Source organism: Salmo trutta, chromosome 24 (assembly GCF_901001165.1).
Source record: "Salmo trutta chromosome 24, fSalTru1.1, whole genome shotgun sequence".
NCBI classification, from domain to species: Eukaryota; Metazoa; Chordata; class Actinopteri; order Salmoniformes; family Salmonidae; genus Salmo; species Salmo trutta.
Window position 1 is genome coordinate 6,770,879 of NC_042980.1, and position 17,873 is coordinate 6,788,751.

Genomic DNA, 17,873 nt, shown 5'->3' on the forward strand with positions numbered 1-17,873 from the left:
TCTTTGGTAGTAGGAATCTTTCCACGTAATTTTGTCCAAAATCAAGTTGTAGGTTTGGAGTTTTGATTTGGAGTGACGGTTATTTTGTGGAGGGTATTATATAACTCTAAATCTATATTTTTGTAAAGACATGCTGAAAAATGCGGGAGCCCATCTGCTCATGCACCAGGGCATTACAGACTAGTGCCAACACTAAGTAGGCATCACACAGAGTCCTTTAGGTGCCTTTTGGCAACCTCCAAATATGCTATCATGTGCCTTTTACTGAGGAGTGGCTTCCATCTTGCCACTATCACAAAGGCCTGATTGGTGGAGTGCTGCTGAGATGGTTGTCCTTCTGGAAGATTCTCCCATCTCCACAGATGAGCTCTGTCAGAGTGACCATCGGGTTCTTGGTCACCTACCTGACCAAGGCCGTTCTCCCCTGATTGCTCAGTCTGGCAGGGTGGCCATTTAATAATGATGGATGCCACAGTGTTCTTGGGGGCCTTCAATGCTGCAGACATTGTTTGGTACCCTTTTCCAGATCTGTGCCTCGACTCAATCATATATCGGAGCTCTACGGACAATTGGCTGGGTTTTTGCTCTGACCAGGGGCGAAAATCTGATATCAACTTTGGAGGGGACAATTACATGAAATTTTCTCAAGAGCAATTCCTGAGGGGGACACCAAAAGTAGTGCTGTAACACATAGCCTACATTGTAATATGGTAAATGTATATTGATGAACCAAAGAAATAAGGTGTTTGCCGTACTCCTAACTACCGGTACCCAAAACTACACAACTAATCACAACAGCAATACCATTGCCTTTAACAAATCTTAGTTCAGTCACCAGTTTAAGTTGAGAGTGGAGGTATCCATGGCATTTTCCAATTATGTTCCTATTTTACAAGTCAAAAAAATGGAGAACCTTTCATAATGTTGCCAAACAAAGACTCAACAAACTTACCTGAGACTCCCTGTCTCTGCCAGTCTGTCCCTGCATGTCTGTCCCCAACTCTGCTGTCTGTGTGCCATCTGTTGCCTGCTCTGCCTTATGACATCATTGTGAAACATTTCCATTAGAATTTCATTTCTTTCTTATGAACATTTTATCAACTAGTCTTTGAGATATTAGGCTACTAGGGTTCTTACTATCCGTTTTGGTGTATTGAAAAATACTCTGATATTTTTCTGCCATTTTTCTACCTGGCTGGCTACACACACAGTGTGTAGGTTATTTACAGTAGGAGATGGGCTTCTATCATCTTCAATCATTCTATTTGGGCTTCGATCTAAAAGGTAGCTAGCAAATGTGAAACGGATTAAAATGACAAGAGTTGACAGCTGTATGAGTTCAGCATTTACACAACATATGCTGCAACCTTTTGTAATTTTAATAGTTTGTTTCATATTGGCTGGCTTCCAACAATAGCTGAATTTGCAAAGCTAGCGAGCACCAATTCAGTTTCAGTGGTGTTTGCTATAATCTTTGCTACCCGGGTTAAATAAAGGTGAAATAAAATAAATTAATAAAAGTTCACTTGCGACAATTTAGCTTTTGCAACGAGACCATTAAATATATTTAAGACAATGGTAGAAGAGTGTAGTTCTGTTCAGTTTGGATTTCAGTTTATTGCTAACCTTATCACAGGGACTTTGAAGCACTAACTTACATCATCTGCATGCTGATTCCATCTTTGACGACGCCACATAAATGGAATAGGTACTAGCTAGCTTAATAGTTCATATTTGCGCGCTAGCTCTGCATATTCAGCTAGTGTGTGTGCACGATTGACTGGATTAACCTCACGTCAGTTACGTGCATTGAGTGCCTTTCAGACAGTAGATACGACCTCTCTGTTACCTAGCAAGCTAAGGAACTGGCAGTGGATCAAACCATTGTGAGGCAAAGGGTGGGGGGGTTGCAATCTTTTGAAACTTAAAAACGCGCTATTAAGTGTCTATAATCAGCACAATTGCTTTCATTGCGTATTATTAATATTGTTTAAATTACATAGTTATGTTTCAGTGATATATTGGGGGGGACAAATCATATTTTTCCCAGGATGGGGGGGTCGTGTGTCCCCCGTCCCCCCCGGGATTTCCGCCCCTGGCTCTGACATGCACTGTCAACTGTGGGACCTTATTTCGACAGGTGTGTGCCTTTCCAAATCATGTCCAATTTAATTTACCACAGATGGACCAATCAAGTTGTGGAAACATCTAAAGGATGATCAGTGGAAACAGGATGCACCTGAGCTCAAATTCGAGTCTCACAGCAAAGGGTCTAAATATTGTCCAAGTGCAAAAAATTCAAAAAAAAAAAAAAATGTTTTAAGGTTGTAACGTAACAATATATGGAAAAAGTCAAGAGGTCTGAATACTTTCCGAATGGACTGTATGTTTGGGGAAAATCAATACAGCACATTACTGAGTACCACTCTCCATATTTTCATGCATAGTGGTGGCTGCATAAATTTATGGGTACTCTTGTAATCGTTAAGGACTGGGAGTTTTTGAGGATACAAAATTAACGGAATGAAGCTAATCACAGGAAAAATCCTTGAGGAAAACCTGGTTCAGTCTGCTTTCCACAGACACTGGGAGATTAATTCACCTTTCAACAGGACAATTAGCCTAAAACACAAGGCCAAATCTACACTAGAGTTGTTTACCAAGAAGACAGTGAATGTACCGGAGTTGCCGAGTTCCAGTTTTGATTTAAATCTATGTGAGGACTTAAATGGTTGTCTGGCAATGATCAACAACCAATTTGAGAGTTTGAAGAATTTAATGAAAAATGGGCATATATTGTACAGTCCAGTAGTGCAAAAATCTTAGAGATTTACACTGAAAGACTGGGCAAGTCTTTGTTCACGCTCTCAGTAGGGACAAGCTGAATATTGCAAAGCTGTTTGTTGAAGGTTTTAAGTTCTCCACTAGATGGAGACAGTGTCCTTGTACAGTGCCTAGAGAAAGTATCCACACCCATTGACTCATTTTGTTTGGTTACAGCCTGAATTTAAAATGGATTAATTTTAGATTTTGTGTCACTGGCCTACACACAATATCCCATAATGTCAAAGAGTAACTGTTTATCAAAGTTTTTAGAAATATATTGAATATGAAAAGTATTTAACCCCTTTGTTATGGCAAGCCGAAATACATTCAGGAGTAAACATTTGCTTAAGTCCCATAATAAGTTGCATGGACTCACTCTGTGTGCAATAATAGTGTTTAACATGATTTTTAAACAACTACCTCATCTCTGTACCCCACACATACAATTATCTGTAATTATCTCAGATTCAACCACAAAGACCAGGGAGGTTTTCCAATTGTACTTATTGGTAGATAGGTAAAGCAAAAACACAGGCATTGAATATCCCTTTGAGCTTGGTAAAGTTATTAATTACACTTTGGGATGTTGTATCAATACACCCAGTCACTACAAAAATCCAGGCGTCCTTCCTAACTCAGTTGCCGGAGAGGAAGGAAACTGCACAGGCATTTAATATTTTTTTCAAGGTTTATATTCAGGTGGTTATAACTTTTCTCTTTCTTTCTTTTCTTTCTTTCTTTTGTTTTCCAGACCAGGGTGGATCTAGAGGAGAGAAGGGCGACAAAGGAGCGAAAGGAGACATAGGTCCTCTTGGTCCAAAGGGAGATTCTGGTTCCGAGTCAGGCACACGAGGAGGGGCACGTGGAGAGAAGGTGCGGATTTTTAGAATAATCTTAAACTACTAAAATGCATGACAACACATTTAAACATTGGTCTATATATCAACGTTAGTACATCAAGTAGTTAAAATTCCATGAAACAACATGGTTGGTCTAAAAACATCATGGTGTGATCAAGGTGACAGCCCAAAATGTCTATTCATTTTAAATTTCTGTTCAACTATTGAAGTCTATTTATACAGCACCATTCATACACCACCAGCAGCTCAAAAAGCTTAATATGCTCTAGGTGCATTAGATCCTGAGTTTAATATCCAGATAGTGAAGTGAATACAGAATATACTGTATGTATTCTTTCTTATGCAATTATTCTCAATGCTCAATGTACCAACACTTGCTAGTGTGGAAGTATGTTTTTTGAAATAACTCATACAGGCCCAGGCGAAGCTGCATCCATACGTGTCATTGCTTTCAAACAAACTGACATTTTATGGTAATTTGCAAATACACTGAGTATTCAAAACATTAAGAACACCTGCTCTTTCAATGACATAGACTGACCAGGTGAAAGCTATGATCCCTTACAGATGTCACTTGTTCAATCCACTTCAATGTAGATGAAGGGGAGGAGACAGGTTAAAGAAGAATTTTTAAGTACTGAGACGATTAAGACATGGATTGTGTATATGTGCCATTCAGAGGGTGTATGGGCAAGACAAAAGATTTAAGTGCCCTTATACGGAGTATGGTAGTAGGTGCCAGGCGTGTCAAGAACTGCAACAATGTTGGGTTTTTCACACTCAACAATTTCTTGTGTGTATCAAGAATGGTCCACCACCTAAAGGACATCCAGCCAACTTGACACAATTGTGGAAGGCATTGGAGTCAACGTGGGCCAGCATTCCTATGGAATGCTTTCGACACCTTGTAGGGTTCATGCCCCGACGAATTGTATGGTATACTCAGATGCTAACTTGTTCTTTTCTCTTGGGTGTGGTTTTTCTTGCAGGGAGTGCTTGGAGAAAAGGGAATGAAGGTATGTTCAAATGATCTACTCTTGTAAAGTTGTGGTCCAAGTACTTTTCAATGCTTCTGCAAGTTTATTATTTATTGTCTGGACGAAGACCTTCAGGTCGAAACATTGCAAAATATTGCTCAAGCATTCGACAGAGATTGGGATTCTGTCTTTATCTATTTATCTATCAAAGTTTTCACACCTCATGACTTTTTCCACATTTTGTTGTTATAGACTGAATTTAAAATGGATTAAATTGTGATTTATTTTTGTCACTGGCCTACATACAATACTCCATAATGGAAACGGTGAAATGCCTTGAGTCAATATGTATTTAACCCTTTTGGTTTGGCAAGCATAAATAAGTTTCAGGAGTAAAAATGTGCTTAACTAGTCATATAATAATTAGCATTGACTCTGTGTGCAATAATAGTGTTTTTAGGACTACCTCATCTCTGTACCCCACACATACAATTACCAGGAAGGTTTTCATATGCCTTGCAAAAAACGGAACCTGTTGGTAGATGGGTAAATAAGAAGAAAAAAGCAGACATTGATATCCTTTTAAGCATGGTGAAGTTATTAATTACACTTTGGATGGTGTATCTATACACCCAGTCACAACAAAGATAAAGGCGTCCTTCCTAACTCAGTTGCTGAAGAGGAAGGAAAGCGCTCAAGGATTTCACTATGAGGCCAATGGCGGAGCCATTTCTGCATAGTGCATCTTTAAGGACTGGGTAGTTTTTCAGGATAAGAAAAGAAACTGAGTGGAGCTAAGCACAAGCAAAATCCTAGTTCAGTCTGCTTTCTACCAGACACTGGGAGATTAATTCACCTTTCAGCAGGACAATAACCTAAAACACAAGGCCAAATCTACACTGGAGTTGCTTACCAAGAATACAGTGAATGTTCCCGAGTGGCCGAGTTATAGTTTTGACTTAAATCTACTTGAAAGGGTGATTCTAACATGTATTGACTCAGGGGTGTGAATACTTATGTAAATTAGCAAAAATTCCTAAACATGTTTGCACTTTGTCGTTATGGGGTATTGTTTGTAAATGAGTCATAAAGAACATCTACATAATCCATTTTGAATTCAGGCTGTAACACAACAAAATGTGGAACAAGTCAAGGGGTATGAAAACATTTTGACTTTACATTTTGTACCTTGAACGTGAAAGCAAATTGGCTTTTTTTCACATCATATATGTTGAAATTAATTCACCACCTGAACTGAGACAAATTGTCACTCCCACTATCATAATTTTTGGGGAAGTCACATTTACACAACCTCTGGTATGTGTAGCATGATGTAGGAATTATAATACACATCATGCTATGTACAACACATGCAGTTTTAGCTTAAAAGTTGTTCCTGAAGCTAACATAATGGTTTTCTGTCTCCATACCAAGACGGTATTCTTTGGAAACAACATAGATGTATAACTTTTTGATTGTCCTGTTGTCTCCGTAGGGAAAAGCAGGCTTCGGCTACCCCGGCTCGAAGGGTGACCCCGGCCCCGCTGGTCCCCCCGGACCACCCGGCCTCCCAGGGCCAGCAGCAGAGGTGGTATCACGTGGCGACGGCTCCGTGGTTCAGACGGTGGCGGGTCCAAGAGGACCAGCTGGGCCTGCTGGCGCCTCCGGCCCTGAGGGACCCGCAGGAGCCGACGGAGAGCCTGTGAGTTGGCTGCCGTTCCCATCCACCTCCATACCAGTAGAGCAGGGGTCAATCTTTTATTACCCAACGACCCCCGGTGACCCTGGGACCCCCATCATATGTTTGACCCACAAAAAAAGTCTGCTTGTCTTGTTTTATCATCAGGTGAATGATAATGGAAAGGAGAAGTACTCAACATTTTTATAGATTTGGTACATAGTTTTTCATTATTTTGACCTACCCACATTAGATTATAGCAGCTGTTTAGCTGGTTAAACAAACGCTAGCCATGTGTTGGCAAAAATGTATATCCATGTAACTAAAAGTGTGTTTATGCTGTTGTTGCTATCCGTATTCTTAAACATTGGAGGGGGATCCACAAAAAAAGAATATACACTGAACAAAAATATAAACGCAACATGGAACAATTTTACTGAGTTACAGTTCACGTAAGGAAATTAATCAATTGACATAAATTCATTAGGCCCTAATCTATGGATTTCACATGACTGGGAATACAGATATGCATCTGTTGGTCACAGATACACTACACTGGCACCGTCATTTAAAAAATATATATATATTTCACCTTTATTTAACCAGGTAGGCCAGTTGAGAACAAGTTCTCCTTTACAACTGCGACCTGGCTAAGATAAAGCAAAGCAGTGTGACACAAACAACACAGAGTTACACATGGGATAAACAAACGTACAGTCAATAACACAATATAAAAATCTATATACAGTGTGTGCAAATGTAGTAAGATTAGGGAGGTAAGGCAATAGTGGCGAAATAATTACAATTTAGCAATTAGACACTGGAGTGATAGATGTGCCAAAGATGAATGTGCAAGTAGAGATACTGGGGTGCAAAGAAGCAAAATAAATAAATAACAATATGGGGATGAGGTAGTTGGGTGAGCTATTTACAGATGGGCTGTGTACAGGTGCAATGATCGGTAAGCTGCTCTGACAGCTGATGCTTAAAGTTAGTGAAGGAGATATAAGACTCCAGCTTCAGTGATTTTTGCAATTCGTTCCAGTCATTGGCAGCAGAGAACTAGAAGTGAAGGCGGCCAAAGGAGGAGTTGGATTTGGGGATGACCAATGAAATATACCTGCAGGAGCGTGTGCTACGGGTGGGTGGGAAGTATATGGGGCTTTGGTGTCAAAACGGATGGCACTGTGATAGACTATATCCAATTTGCTGAGTAGAGTGTTGGAGGCTATTTTGTAAATGACATCGTCGAAGTCAAGGATCGGTAAGATAGTCAGTTTTACGAGGGTTTGCTTGGCAGCATGAGGGAAGGAGGCTTTGTTGCAAAATAGGAAGCCGATTCTAGATTTAATTTTGGATTGGAGATGCTTAATGTGAGTCTGGAAGGAGAGTTTACAGTCTAACCAGACACCTAGGTATTTGTAGTTGTCCACATATTCTAAGTCAGAACCGTCCAGAGTAGTGACGGTAGACGGGCGGGCGGGTGCAGGCAGCGATCGGTTCAAGAGCATGCATTTAGTTGTACTTGCATTTAAGAGCAGTTGGAGGCCACGGAAGGAGTGTTGTATGGCATTGAAGCTTGTTTGGAGGTTAGTTAACACAATGTCCAAAGAAGGGCCAGAAGTATACAGAATGGTGTCGTCTGCGTAGAGGTGGATCAGAGAATCACCAGTAGCAAGAGCGACATCATTGATGTATACAGAGAAAAGAGTCGGCCCGAGAATTGAACCCTGTGGCACCCCCATATAGACTGCCAGAGGTCCGGACAACAGGCCCTCCGATTTGACACACTGAACTCTGTCAGAGAAGTAGTTGGTGAACCAGTCGAGGCAGTCATTTGAGAAACCAAGGCTGTTGAGTCTGCCGATAAGAATGTGGTGATTGACAGTCGAAGCCTTGGCCAGGTCGATGAAGACGGCTGCACAGTATTGTCTTTTATCGATGGTTATGATATCGTTTAGGACCTTGAGCTTGGCTGAGGTGCACCCATGACCAGCTCGGAAACCAGATTGTATATCGGAGAAGTTACGGTGGGATTTAAAATGGTCGGTGGTCTGTTAACTTGGCTTTCGAAGACTTTAGAAAGGCAGGGTAGGAAAGATATAGGTCTGTAACAGTTTGGGTCTAGAGTGTCTCCCCCTTTGAAGAGGGGGATGACCGCGGCAAATTTCCAATCTTTAGGGATCTCAGATGATACGAAAGAGAGGTTGAACAGGCTAGTAATAGGGGTTGCAACAATTGCGGATAATTTTAGAGAGGGTCCAGATTGTCTAACCAAGCTGATTTGTACTGGTCCAGATTTTTCAGGTCTTTCAGAACATCAGATTTATGGATTTGGGTGAAGGAGAAATGGGGGAGGCTTGGACAACTTGCTGTGGGGGGTGCAGAGCTATTGGCCGGGTAGGAGTAGCCAGGTGGAAAGAAATTCTCGATTATCGTAGGTTTATTGGTGGTGACAGTGTTTCCTAGCCTCAGTGCAGTGGGCAGCTGGGATGAGGTGCTCTTATTCTCCATGGACTTTACAGTGTCCCAGAACTTTTTGGAGTTTGTGCTACAGGATGCAAATTTCTGTTTGAAAAAGCTAGCCTTTGCTTTCCTAACTGCCTGTGTATATTGGTTCTTAATTTCCCTGAAAAGTTGCATATTGCGGGGGCTATTCGATGCCAATGCAGTACGCCACAGGATGTTTTTGTGCTGGTCAAGGGCGGTCAAGTCTGGAGTGAACCAAGGGCTATATCTGTTCTTAGTTCTACATTTTTTGAATGGAGCGTGCTTATTTAAGATGGTGAGGAAAGCACTTTTAAAGAATAACCAGGCATCCTCTACTGATGGAATGAGGTCTATATCCTTCCAGGATACCCGGGCCAGGTCGATTAGAAAGGGCTGCTCGTTGTCGTGTTTTAGGGAGTGTTTGACAGTGATGAGGGATGTTCGTTTGACCGCGGACCCATTACGGATGCAGGCAATGAGGCAGTGATCATTGAGATCCTGAAGACAGCAGAGGTGTATTTAGAGGGCAGGTTGGTCAGGATAATATCTATGAGGGTGCCCATGTTTACGGATTTAGTGTTGTACCTGGTAGGTTCCTTGATAATTAAGCATATTCCAGTTTAGGTCACCTGACAGTACAAACTATACAAACTAAATGGGGGGGGGGGGGCAATTCATTCACATATGGTGTCCAGGGCACAGCTGGGGGGTCTATAACAAGCAGCAACAGTGAGAGACTTATTTCTGGAAAGGTGGATTTTTAAAAGTAGAACCTCAAACTGTTTTGGACCTGGATAGCTTGACAGAACTCTCTGTCAGTAGATTGCAACTCCACCCCCTTTGGCAGTTCTATCGTGGCAGAAAATGTTGTCGTTGGGGATGGAAATGTCAGAATTTTTGGTGGTCTTCCTAAGCCAGGATTCAGCCACGGCTAGGACATTAGGGTTGGCGGAGTGTGCTAAAGCAGTGAATAAAACAAACTTAGGGAGGAGGCTTCTGATGTTAACATGTATGAAACCAAGGCTTTTACGGTTACAGAAGTCAACAAATGATAGCGCCTGGTGAATAGGAGTGGAACTGGGGGCTACAGGGCCTGGGTTAAAATCTACATCACCATGGGAACAGAGGAGGAGTAGGATAAGGGTAAGGCTAAAGGCTATAAGAACTGGTCGTCAAGTGCGTTGGGGACAGAGAATAAAAGGAGCAGATTTCTGGGTGTGGTAGAATAGATTCAAGGCATAATGTACAGACAAGGGTATGGTAGGATGTGAGTACAGTGGAGGTGAACCTTGCGTGATGATAAAACAGTGACAAACTGTAGTTGCAATTAGCCCGTCGTGTCTTCAGGTTTGAAATCTTTTCCTTTTTGATCAGTATCCATTTTATTTTATTTTCCTCTTCTTCACAGGGTGATCCAGGTGAAGATGGATCTCAAGTAGGTTGACAAATTAATGTACTTTGAAAGCTACCATTTAATGGATAACTAGTGGTGCAGTGAGGATGGTTTGTCTGAAGGTCAAGTATTTGTATGGCTCAAGTTACTAGTCTGCTCTGTCTCTTACCCAGGGCCCTGTTGGACCGCCAGGCTTCCCTGGAATCCCAGGAGACCCCGGGCTCAAAGGAGAGAAGGTACTATATTCTGTCATGTCATGACATTGTTGTATTGAGAAGCTGTTATCATGTGGCTTGGTCCCAGATCTGTTTGTTCTGTATAACCAACTGTTATGGTTGTTTGGCATGACACTGAACATAGGAGTTGGCAAGACAACACAAACAGATCATGTGTGTCTGACCCACAGGGTGACCGTGGTGAGGGCCAGCCAGGCCCCAGGGGACCTCCAGGGCCCCCCGGACAACCAGCGCCAGCCAGACACGACCGGCCGGTGAGTCTACATTGACCCCAGTCATTTGATCCAAAGTCCTAGTTTTGTATTTTCTACAAACTATTTGCAGAGAGCAAAGGACCCTGAAGCAACCACCACAACAGGGTTGTTGATACCAAAATGTTCAGTTGCGATCAGCAAATCATATTTTAGCTAAATTCTTTCAAATGGGGAGAAGGTGTCAGCAGAGCTACAGTAGATACATATGACCTGTATGTAATTACAAGGTAAACACCATGGAGCATTATGACTTCTATTATGTGTCTGAGCTAGTTCACCTTCTTTGTTTTAGACCTTTGCAGACATGGAGGGCTCTGGGTTCCCTGACTTGGAGACACTTCGGGTAAGTCCACTTCTCTTCACTCCATAAGCAAAAGGGCCATAGATTTCCTCGTCATGCCACACTGGTTCATCCGCAGTTGTTAGGGGTGTTGGGTGATGCCCTTAGACAGACACTGATCCTGGGTCAGTTTTGCATTTTCCCCACTAATGGTTACAATTTGGATATGGGAAGGGAAGCTGATTCTAGATCTGCACATAGGGGAAACTTCACCCCGGAGCGGTGTTAGGGCTCCACTACACCTGTATAAATAACCCCAAACCCAGTACAGATTTATGTTTTATGTATTCCTCTGACCAAACATCCAACTCGAGCGTACAGCGTCCTACCTCCAAAGTGGAACGCGACTTCAGCTGTGAAACTAATTTGATGGAAGTAGAAATTTGGAAAGGCATTCATTTACTCAACTGATGTTGAGCTGAAAGCATTGCTTGCTGTATTTCATCGCAAGCTATGATTTGTTCCAGTATGTTTATTTTAAGATATGTTGTCCTTACTAGGGTACGTACTAGGGTTTGTTGACATTTGTCAGCAGTTTACTCTAACAAAAACGTATTCATTTATTTACCTTTATTTTTACAAAGTTGACTGAGAATTGGGTATTCTCTTTTGCAGCAACAAACTGGGGGCACAGTTGTTGGGGGGGGGGGTCGAATGGGCTAAAATTATGTGCACAATAATCATGATGTATTTTCTGGGGGCGGTAGGGACCGCCTGGTTTGCCTGGCCCTCCTGGCCTCCCCGGGGCCCCAGGTACCTCTGTTGTTGGGACAGGGGTCTCTGGCTTATTTGGCCCCAAAGGTCCCCCAGGACAGGATGGTGCTCCTGGTCAACCGGTAGGTCCTCAGGCAATGCACCCTTCTCTCCATTCTTTTGCCTTTCATCTAACATACCACAATGCAACCATAATAGTCATAAGCATTTGATTGTGTTTTATCCATAATTATTTAGAATGCTTTATCAGAATGTAAGAAGGAAGGTGACCTCTGCAGTGAAATGCCTGTATTTTCTTTACTTATTAAATATAACAAGTTGGTCATTTGACCAACTACACTGCTGATACAGTGCGCATAGTGTAATGATTATGATGATTGTGATGATTAAGTTAATTATCATGATATTAAGTCCTACACTTGTGCTTTTTAGGGCTTACGCGGCCCGCCTGGTGCTGATGGTCGCCCAGGAGTTGCAGGGGCCAGGGGAGAGAAGGTAAGACTGAAAAAAAATGAATGATTCTTATGATCGAGTTCTTTACATCTCGTCATGGCCTCTTGTGTCATTTACCGAATGGCATCATTGATTGTTTTATGAAGAGCAATACCTATGGGAATTGAATGGGATCAGTCCATACAAGTTCATCACCTCTACGTTCCTACTCTACAGGGTGATCCAGGTGAACTCGGTCTTCCAGGAGCAGTCGGAGCGAAGGTGGGTACCGAGCCTTTTACTTTACTTTATTAAATCAAATACGCTATTGAAAACAGAGGTCAGATTGGAAAACACAGAAGTCAGATTTGTAAATAAACGTAATGGCCTATTGAAAGGTTAGAGGTTTATGTACAGTATTCTGAAAGGGCTCAAGCTTTCCCTCTCTTTCTCGTGCAAAGCTTCTACTTGTACCTTCCTAGCTATCTATCCAACCTGTTCTCTTATGTCATTGTCCTCTCCGACACCTGCCAATCTACAGGAGGTGCCAGGTCACCAGCATGGCAGAGTGGACTTTCTGTGTCTCTAGGGCAAGGTTGTGTTCATTAGGAACCAAACAGACTGAAACAAGGGGGGGCTATTTGGACTTCTCTTGCAAAACCTTCTATATTCTTTTATGTGGCGTGCCCTAATGAACACGACCCACGTCTCCTGCTCCCAGTCCCCCGGAGAGTTACTGGGTGCGCAAGCTTTTGTTCCAGCCCAGCACCTACACAACTCTTTCAAATAATCACCTCTTTAAAATAATCAACTAGTTAGTGCTGGGTTGGAACAAATGCTTTCACACCTAGTAGCTCTCCAGGACCAGAGTTGACAATCCATTTGGCATATGTGTATGAACTTTAAGTTATGTTTCAGGCTAGGGGACTGTATTTCTGTCCCATATCTGCAGTTGGTCAGTTTCTCCTAATGTTGCTTACGTTGCCCTACAATGTGATTAATACCTGTGTGAAGTGTGTCCTACTAGTAGTGTGTGGATTGGATCTTATTATTTGCGTATTCCTGACAATGGATGCCTGCTCAGATGCAGCACTAAAGCCAACGAGTGGAACAATGGCTCATCAATATGATAATTACTCTTTTTGAATCTTGACTATCATTCTATCTCATTCCACAGGGCGCACAGGGATTGAATGGCATTCCCGGTCAACCAGGACAGGGTGGATTGGCTGGCCTCCCTGGACCAATGGGACCACTGGGACAACCCGGGCCACCAGGACCCCCCGGACCAAGCTATCGCGTTGGTTTTGTGAGTATCCACCAGGGACGGGTTTACCTATGTCAATGGTCTTAACAATGCATGATTACTAATGCTGTGTTTTATAGTATCGGCAGTCTTGCTTGTGAAAATATCTGTAAACGGTACCCTGTTGTAAACTAATGTTGCATTAATATTCAGTTACATTTTATTGATTCGTTTTAGTGCACATTTTTTGGGGGGGTAACTTTAGTAGGCTATTTGAACATTAATTGGGGTGTCATGAGTTGTTATGGAAATGCCTGTTATCCTGGTTGTATTAGGGACGAAGGAATGAGATTCGCACACATAACTCTGACTTTAGTGTTATTATGGGTTGATGTCAATGTGCGAATTTAAAGTTTGATTCTGCCCTTAGAGACTTAGTCTTTCTCTATCTCGGTGTGTGTAAAGGATGACATGGAAGGTTCTGGCGTGGGAGTGGCCAATGGGGTTCCTGGAGCCAGAGGGCCAGAGGGGCATCAGGTGGGTGTCCTCTGCAGCTGGCTTTCATTTTTTGATCCAATGTATGAATTTGGCCATTTTCATAAATTTTCTTACTGATTCTGATTTCTTTCTGTTCACTTTCAGGGTCCTCCTGGCATCCCTGGCCTACCAGTAAGAGCTTTTCTTTGGTTGAATTTCATACGATTTTGTCAAGAAATAAATATTGTTTTGACATAACAATACAATGCAAGCCATCTCAATATTGTATCACGAATTCCTCTTTTGTGATCAGTTTCAATTTAACGTAGGGCTAATATTTCACTCAATAGGGCAAGTCTGGTTTCCCTGGTATTCCTGGTGAGAAGGGAAGTGAAGGACCACAGGGAAGCGATGGCCGACCAGGGTTGGACGGTTTCCCTGGACCTAATGTATGTCAGAACCTTCTTCCACACACCCACCTCACAATATCTACATAAGGATTCTAACTCATGTAGTTAACAGCAACTCAGGTCTTGGCAATCTTCTGGGTGTGCAGGGTTTTGCTCCAGCCCAACATGAACACATCTGCTCCAGACTGAAGGTCATGATTAGTTGATTACATGCAACTGGTGTGTAGTGCAGCTGGGCTGAAATTTAAAGCCGTCTAGATTTAATCTGTTCAATCTGTTCTTGCACAAGAAGACAGCAATTTAAAAAAAAAAAAAAGTGGGGGAATTTTCAGCAAAAAAAGAAACGTCCCTTTTTCAGGACCCTGTCTTTCAAAGATAATTCGTAAAAATCCAAATAACTTCACAGATCTTCATTGTAAAGGGTTTAAACACTGTTTCCCATGCTTGTTCAATGAACCATAAACAATTAATGAACATGCACCTGTGGAACGGTCGTTAAGACACTAACAGCTTACAGGCGGTAAGCGATTAAGGTCACAGTTATGAAAACATAGGACACTAAAGAGGCCTTTTGACTGACTCTGAAAAACACCAAAAGAAAGATGCTCAGGGTCCCTGCTCATCTGCGTGAACGTGCCTTAGGCATGCTACAAGGAGGCATGAGGACTGCAGATGTGGCCAGGGCAATACATTGCAATGTCCGTACTGTGAGACGCCTAAGACAGTGCTACAGGGAGACAGGACGGACAGCTGATCGTCCTCGCAGTGGCAGACCACGTGTAACAACACCTGCACAGGATCGGGATATCTGAACATCACACCTGCGGGACAGGTACAGGATGGCAACAACAACTACCCGAGTTACACCAGGAACGCTCAGACTGTCCGCCTTTCACTGAGAGAGGCTGGACTAAGGGCTTGTAGGCCTGTTGTAAAGGCAGGTCCTCACCACTACGTTGCCTATGGGCACAAACCCACCATCGCTGGACCAGACAGGACTGGCAAAAAGTGCTCTTCACTGACGAGTCACGGTTTTGTCTCACCAGGGGTGATGGTCGGATTTGCATTTATCGTCGAAGGAATGAGCATTACACCGAGGCCTGTACTCTAGAGTGGGATTGATTTGGAGGTTGAGGGTCCGTCATGGTCTGGGGCGGTGTGTCACAGCATCATCGGACTGAGCTTGTTGTCATTGCATGCAATCTCAACGCTGTGCGTTACAGGGAAAACATCCTCCTCCCTCATGTGGTACCCTTCCTGCAGGCTCATACTGACATGACCCTCCAGCATGACAATGCCACCAGCCATTCTACTCGTTCTGTGCGTGATTTCCTGCAAGACAGGAATGTCAGTGTTCTGCCATGGTCAGCGAAGAGCCCGGATCTCAATCCCATTGTGCACATCTAGGACCTGTTGGATCGAAGGGTGAGGGCTAGGGCCATTCCCCCCAGAAATGTCCAGGAACTTGCAGGTGCCTTGGTGGAAGAGTGCGGTAACATCTCACAGCAAGAACTGGTTAATCTGGTGCAGTCCATGAGGAGGAGATGCACTGCAATACTTAATGCAGCTGGTGGCCACACCAGATACTGACTGTTACTTTTGACCCCCCCTTTGTTCAGGGACACATTATTCAATTTCTGTTAGTCACATGTCTGTGGAACTTGTTCAGTTTTTGTCTCAGTTGTTGAATCTTATGTTCATACCAATATTTACACATGTTAAGTTTGCTGAAAATAAACGCAGTTGACAGTGAGAGGACGTTTCTTTTTATGATTAGTTTATTTTATGGATTTTTTCAAAATATTGGACTTTCTCTCACAAATGTATGCTTTTTTTCTCGGGTTCCCTTTTAAATTTCCAGGGACAAAAGGGTGACAGAGGGGACAGAGGAGAAAGGGTGAGTATTTTCATAGAATTTAAATGTAATTCAGGGGACATAATAATAGTTCAATTACATGCCTAGAGCAAGACCATTTAACACTGATATTGTGTTCAAAAACTGTAACTACCTACCAGGAAATCCATGTGTTTAGCAATTAACCATCAGAGGGAAGAGAAAATATCTGACCCTGTGTCAGTTATTAGGGGCCATTTCCACCACTCCCATGTTTTTTATGGATTCAGCACCAGTATGTCTTTGTCCCTAAGGCTGATGTTCTCTTGGGTCTGGTTTTTAGGGCGAATCTGGTCGCGATGGAAACGGACAGCCTGGACCACCTGGCCCACCAGGACAAATCATCTACCAGACCTCCAGCAGTGTAAGGCCCTGTACCGAAACAACTCCTAGACCTTACCCCCAGTGCCCCTCTAGACCCTAACCCTCTGACACTACCCCCTAGACCAGGGATGGACAACTTTGATGGGGTTGGTCTATAGGGGGAAAAAAATTGAACAACATGAGGGGCCACAGTGGCTCGTGGGTCTGCGTACACACATCCATAACCCCCTCCACATTTTGCCATGGGGCGGAGAGATGATTTAGCAATTTTATAACTAATTTCATGCAAGTCTACTCATTTTGCCATGGAGCAGAGAGAAAAATGTAATTTCTGTGATATCCAATTGGTAGTTAGTCTTGTCCCATCGCTGCAACTCCCCTACGAACTTGGGAGAGGTGAAGGTCGAGAGCCATGTGTCCTCCGAGACACAACCTTGCTAAGCTGCACTGCTTCTTGTCACACTGTTCGAATAACCCGGAAGCAAGCCGCACCAATTTGTCAGAGGAAACACCGTTCAGCTGGCAACAGAGTCGGCTTCAAGGTACCCGGCCCGCCACAAGGAGTCGCTAGAGCGCAATGGGACAAGGAAATCCGGGCCTGCCAAACCCTCCCCTAACCCGGACGACGCTGGGCAAATTGTGCGCTGCGTCATGGGTCTCCCTGTCACGACCGGCTGTGACACAGCCTGGGATCAAACCCTGATCTGTAGTGATGCCTCAAGCACCGCCACTTGGGAGACCCCAAAAATGTGCAGTTTTACAGCTAATTTCCTGCAATTCTACACATTTTGCCATAGGGTGGAGGCAGATTTTGCAGTTTTTAACTGATGATAAATGGGCCCCATCCCGGTCGGTTTAGATAGTCTAGTGGCTAGCTAACTTACCGATCTAAAAAGTGCCTACCCCAAGTAGAAACTTGTTTTGATCAGAAGGGATTGGATATGTATAAGTAAAATGTCAACAACAACAAAATCCCTGGCCTATCAATCTGCAAGATTGAGCTATTACCCTATTGCTTATACCAATCTGACTATTTTGAAATCTACATGAAGTGCCTAGGGGGTGTGGATAAGGAGTCTGGAAATAAGCATACCCATCCTTCTGCATGATCTTCTTTTAGCTCTACTGTATCTCCTCCAACATGGACGGTTGAGTGTGCATTGACATTAAGCTGTGTAATTTCTCTTTCTGCAGTATGATGGTGTCGTTGGAGGCGCCGGGCCCCAGGTAGGTGTTTTGTCCTTTTTGAAAACACTTATCATTAATGTGGTTTAATGTTACTCCAATAGTCTTAAAAGCAAATTTTATAAGAACTACAGGAC

The 17,873-nt window shown here is 43.0% G+C and overlaps 1 protein-coding gene across 2 annotated transcripts in view; it reads left to right on the top strand.

The window, feature by feature from the left end:
- Window positions 1–17,873, top strand: part of LOC115160620 (collagen alpha-1(XVIII) chain) — a 161,763-nt gene that overhangs the window by 120,248 nt on the left and 23,642 nt on the right. For both annotated transcript variants that reach the window (XM_029710826.1, XM_029710825.1), the window contains 17 exons: window positions 3,578–3,699; window positions 4,676–4,702; window positions 6,159–6,365; window positions 10,240–10,266; window positions 10,398–10,460; window positions 10,631–10,714; window positions 11,007–11,057; window positions 11,762–11,890; window positions 12,201–12,263; window positions 12,438–12,482; window positions 13,378–13,509; window positions 13,912–13,983; window positions 14,089–14,115; window positions 14,274–14,372; window positions 16,195–16,230; window positions 16,511–16,591; window positions 17,746–17,778. In XM_029710826.1, coding sequence (XP_029566686.1) covers window positions 3,578–3,699; window positions 4,676–4,702; window positions 6,159–6,365; window positions 10,240–10,266; window positions 10,398–10,460; window positions 10,631–10,714; window positions 11,007–11,057; window positions 11,762–11,890; window positions 12,201–12,263; window positions 12,438–12,482; window positions 13,378–13,509; window positions 13,912–13,983; window positions 14,089–14,115; window positions 14,274–14,372; window positions 16,195–16,230; window positions 16,511–16,591; window positions 17,746–17,778 — 1,298 coding nt within the window. The remainder of the gene's footprint in view (window positions 1–3,577; window positions 3,700–4,675; window positions 4,703–6,158; window positions 6,366–10,239; window positions 10,267–10,397; window positions 10,461–10,630; window positions 10,715–11,006; window positions 11,058–11,761; window positions 11,891–12,200; window positions 12,264–12,437; window positions 12,483–13,377; window positions 13,510–13,911; window positions 13,984–14,088; window positions 14,116–14,273; window positions 14,373–16,194; window positions 16,231–16,510; window positions 16,592–17,745; window positions 17,779–17,873) is intronic.